General features: G+C 30.5%; 2 protein-coding genes across 2 annotated transcripts in view; one reads left to right on the top strand and one right to left on the bottom strand.

The window, feature by feature from the left end:
* Window positions 1–5,000, top strand: part of LOC113816390 (uncharacterized) — a 6,663-nt gene that overhangs the window by 418 nt on the left and 1,245 nt on the right. The window contains exons 2-5 of the mRNA XM_070124845.1: window positions 1–108; window positions 222–235; window positions 3,343–3,501; window positions 3,680–5,000. The exon at window positions 1–108 is cut by the window's left edge and continues 38 nt beyond it; the exon at window positions 3,680–5,000 is cut by the window's right edge and continues 1,245 nt beyond it. Of these exons, the coding sequence (XP_069980946.1) occupies window positions 1–108; window positions 222–235; window positions 3,343–3,501; window positions 3,680–4,256 (858 nt within the window). The 3' untranslated portion in view covers window positions 4,257–5,000. The remainder of the gene's footprint in view (window positions 109–221; window positions 236–3,342; window positions 3,502–3,679) is intronic.
* Window positions 4,731–5,000, bottom strand: part of LOC138862446 (putative nuclease HARBI1) — a 4,235-nt gene continuing 3,965 nt past the window's right edge. Inside the window, exon 4 of the mRNA XM_070124844.1 lies at window positions 4,731–4,785. Coding sequence (XP_069980945.1) covers window positions 4,731–4,785 — 55 coding nt within the window. The remainder of the gene's footprint in view (window positions 4,786–5,000) is intronic.

Raw genomic sequence — 5,000 nt, 5'->3', positions numbered from 1 at the left:
ATAACCTGCAAACAACCAACATCAAATAAAAATCAAGGTTGTAATTATGGAACAATATCCCCAGTAGAACTAGATACTGACATAAAAGAAATCAAAGACAAAATTAAAGTATTATGGGGACAAGATACCCAAATAGAAGAAATTATAAGAATAAATAAACCAAATAAGATACCGGGACAAAACAATTGGGTACCGACTAAATCTTTAAGAATTACTTTCAGAGGTCCACTTCCCAGTAAGATAGCCATAGGTCATATGAGCTACAAAATTTATCAATATACATTTCCTATATCAAAATGTTTTAAGTGTCTCATGTATGGACATGGTATTATCTCGTGTAAAAATAAAACAAGATGCAGTAATTGTAGCCAAATAGGACATAAATTTAAAGACTGTAAAAACACCTCACATTGCTTTTTCTGTGAAGGTAATCATCCAGCCTACGACAAAACATGCCCCATACATTTAAAAGCACAAGACATAAACAAAAAAAAATATAACACCGAACAACTTAGAAGTTAAGAAACTCTTCCACCAATTAAACCCTAAAACACAAAAAACAATTCAAACAATTCAGAAAAACATAATAATTACCACAGCTAAAGAACTTGTAAAGTCACCAGTTACATGGTCACTTCCTACACCACTACAGAAAACTATAATAACACAAGAAAGGAAAAGCAAAGATGGGAAAAAGATGTGTTGGTTAGAAATTACAAAAGAGGTATTTAAATTAATTTCAAATATAATAGAATATTTAAAGTCTGACAAATCAATCATTGAAATAATAACAGATATATTAACAGAAGCTGCCCCTAATATTAAAGAAATACTAATATGGTTCAATGAATAAAATACTTCTATGGAATGCCAGATCCATAATAAACAAAAAAAATAGATATAGAATATCTAATATACAAAGAAAATCTAGAGATATTCGCAGTTTGCGAAACATGGTTACTAAAAAATGATAATTTCAAATTAAAAAATTATGATACATTAAGAAAAGACAGAACAGAACAAAGAGGAGGAGGACTTGCCATTTGTGTACAAAACAGTATACAATATATAAAAGTAAAACTGAACGAATTACAAAATAGCAAATTAGAAATACTAGCTATAAAAATTAGCTATAAAAGAAAATGGTTAAATGTACTTTTAGTTTACAACCCTTGCAATAATATAAATCAACAAGAATTAGAACACTATATTGATCAAGTAGATAATCCAAAACTAATAATAGGTGATTTTAATGCCCACCATCCCTTATGGAACACGAAAATAAATGAAAAAACTACAAACACCACTGGAATAAATCTATTCAATCTAATAAATCAAAACAACCTAATGTTATTAACCCCAAAAGGTCAAATTACGAGAATGGAGCCAAAAACAGGCAATGGATCCACAATAGATTCAGTCATAGGTTCCCCAGAATTAAGTCATCTAGAAGTAAAAACACATCAATGGAGGAAGTGATCGTCTTCCAATAATTATTAAAGATAATAGACAAAATATTGAAACTCAAGACAGAGAAAAAAAAATGGGAATTTAGCAAAGAAGGTTGGGAAACATACAAAGAAGAAGTACGAAAAATAGATATGAAAAAGATAAAATCATTAAAAGAGATAACAAAAATAATGATTAACATAGGGAAAAAACATTTTAAGATAGACAGTAACTTAAATCAAAATAAGCCAATAAAACCATGGTGGAATCAGAAATGTAAAGAAGCAATAAAACAAAGAAATAAAACCTTCAATAAATGGAGAAAAAATCCGAATGAAAGAAACAGAATAGAATATAAAAAACTCCAAATAATAGCAAAAAAAACAATAGAGACTGAAAAAAGAAAAAATTGGTCAGATTTCTGTCAGTCACTAGACTTTAATACCCCAACAAGAAAAATATGGAACTTTATTAAAAAACTAGAAGGTAATAATAAAATCAATAATTACCCAATAATTCATAATGACCTACCGGTCCAAGATACAGAACACAAACTATAATAAACAAAAATACAAAAAACCTGTTAACAAATACAGAACTTAAAAGCATGATACAACAACCAAGTACTGAAGGCTTAAATAAAAAACTCACATTAAAAGAATTAACCATAACAATAAAGAATGCAAAAAATAATAAAGCATATGGGCCAGATAAAATTCCATATGAATTCTATAAAAATGCCCCGAATTATTTACTAGTAAAAATCTTAGAATTGATTAATAACTTATGGGAAAAAGGGGAATATCCCCAAGAATTCAAAAAATCATTAGTAAACCCGATACTAAAACCAGGAAAAAACCCAACAGATATAAAATCCTATAGATTTATAAGCAGGATTTTGACCCTAGGAAAAATATATGAAAGTATGATAAATAATAGACTAAAATGGTGGTTGGAAAGTAATAATAAATTAAGCCAAGACCTGACAGGTTTTAGACCAAATTATTCCACAATAGATACTCTGCAAATAATAGATTTACATATTAACAAAACCTTCAAAGAAAAAAAAAACGCAATAATAGCTTGTTTAGATTTAGAAAAAGCATTCGATACAGTAAACCATGAAGCCATCATAAAAAAGCATCAAAACTCGGAATAATAGGCACCCCACTTAAATGGATATACAATTTTTTAAATAACATAACATATCAAATAACAATAGGCAACAAAGTATCAGAAGAAGATCATAGAATATCAGAAGAATATCATAAAATATCAGAAGAATATTATAATATATATATATATATATATATATATATATATATATATATATATATATATATATATATATATTATATATATATATTATATGTATTATATATATATATATATATATATATATATATATATATATATATATATATATATATATATATATATATATATACACACACACACACACATATACTATATACTAATTTTAAATTTGATTCATTACAGATAAGTTAATTTCATATAGAAAAACAGGGATTTCAAAATTAATGCTTTCCATAAAGCCATGTAGCCATGAATAGAACAACTCACATATTCCTTCAGTAATGGAAGTATCACATTTCCGAAATATTTTTCTTGCAACAAAGTTCAAAGCTGAATTCTGACTATAATTTTTCATGTTTTATACTTTAATTGTTGAAATAGTATATGATGAACATTAGTATTTTTTTTTCTCTTTATAATATATTTCATATTGTTAGAGTACAAGGAAACTAGAGAATTACACATTATTAATTTTTAAACCAAAGTTTAGAAGTGATAGTGAACCATGGTGTGAAACAGTTGCTGTAAACCAATGTATCATACAGAAAAGCTAGAGTTAATTTTTATCTGTTGCAGAAAGAGTGAGCAGCATCTCTGCTTCTTTTGTGATAAGGTCTTTACCACCAAAGAGGCAGCTGAATCCTGTGAAAGGAACCATACCCACGTTGATAGAGGTGCCCTTGAGCTGTCTGAGGATCCAGACTGGGAAATTGACACCCCATCACACAGTGCCAGGTAATCAGAATCTATTTCACATTCTTAGAGTAAAAAGATAATCAAGAATTACATGAACAATTACATATTTAAAACTTTCAACCAGTTTGAAAAAGGTAGTCAGCCACGGTGTGAACCACTTGCTGTAAACCAATATATGGCACAGAACAACTTTAAGAGTTTTTTGTATCTGTTGCAGAAAGAGAGAGCAGCATCTCTGCTTCTTTTGTGATAAGATCTTCACCACCAAAGAGGCAGCTGAATCCTGTGAGAGGAAACATACCTACATTGCAGGAGGTAGAAAGGCCCTTGAGCAGTTTGAGGAACCAGATTGGGGAATTGACACCCCATTACACAGTGCCAGGTCACCAGAATCTGATGTCGATGACTCACAGCCACCTCACAAAAAGTTAAAATTTGATGACACACTTACTCTGGCTCTTATCAGATTCATGCAACAACATTTTAAGGCATTTGACAGCAAAAAGAGAAAAAACAAAAGAATTTATGAAGAGGCTGCTTCAGAATTACAGAAGATTGATTCAACAGTAACAACAAGGGAAGTATCAGATATGTGGAGTCGATTAACCAATAGACTTGAACAGTTTCTGGCAAAGCAGCAAACCACAGGGATGGGTACTGTAAAGCCACCCAAATTCTTCGAGATGTCCTTCCTTCTGGATCGGCCATTATATACCAGGACACACCATTTAGAAACCAAGGACTCCATGCAGGGACAATGTTCTAGTGTACCAATCCAGCGTCTCTCCTGTTAAATAGCACACTTCAGCAGGTCAATCTGAAGTTCAACAACCATCACAACCATCAACTCAGCTAGACAGTCCAGTAAATCAGCCAGAACATCAAGCACAGCCAAATGTACCACAGAGTTCAACCAACCCTACCTGCACCTTGTAGAACAAAATGTAGGCTGAGGCCCCCAAGCTACAGAGAACAGCTGGTAAATGAAATATGTTTGATGCGTGAGCAGACTGGCAAAATTATCCCCTTGCTTCAAGAAGAATATACTTTTAATAGAAATATGAAGGAAAAGATTGTCTCAAGCATGGATAAAATTGCCAACAGTGTTGACAATCTTAATGAGGCAACAAACATGTTGAAAACAGCTGTAAATACAAAGGCTGAGCTCAGAGAAGAGCAAATAAAACTTCTACGCGTTTAATAGTTAAACCCATGTTTTTTATTCATTACATATGTAGCAAAAAGCTTTTAATTTTTTTACATCTTACCTAGGGTGCCTCAATTAGAGTTTGTTTCATACCAAATGGTATTTTTCTGGGTGCTCTTTAGCTTATAAGAAAATATAGAATGGTCATTGACTAGTCCTTTTTTAATTTTAACTTTTAATATTTACAGTAGGTTTTACTCTTTAGTTTTTTTCATTATATTTCATTTTATGTACATTTCATTTTAAAAAATCAGATTTTGTTTGATTGAAGATCTCTTTATGTTTAATTTCAAGAGCTATGTTAAGAAGAATCTTGTTAGTTAAGATTATT

This window comes from Penaeus vannamei, chromosome 8, assembly GCF_042767895.1.
Source record: "Penaeus vannamei isolate JL-2024 chromosome 8, ASM4276789v1, whole genome shotgun sequence".
Classification (NCBI taxonomy): Eukaryota; Metazoa; Arthropoda; class Malacostraca; order Decapoda; family Penaeidae; genus Penaeus; species Penaeus vannamei.
Note: the sequence above shows the minus strand (reverse complement) of the source record. Positions and strands in the feature narration are given on the sequence as shown.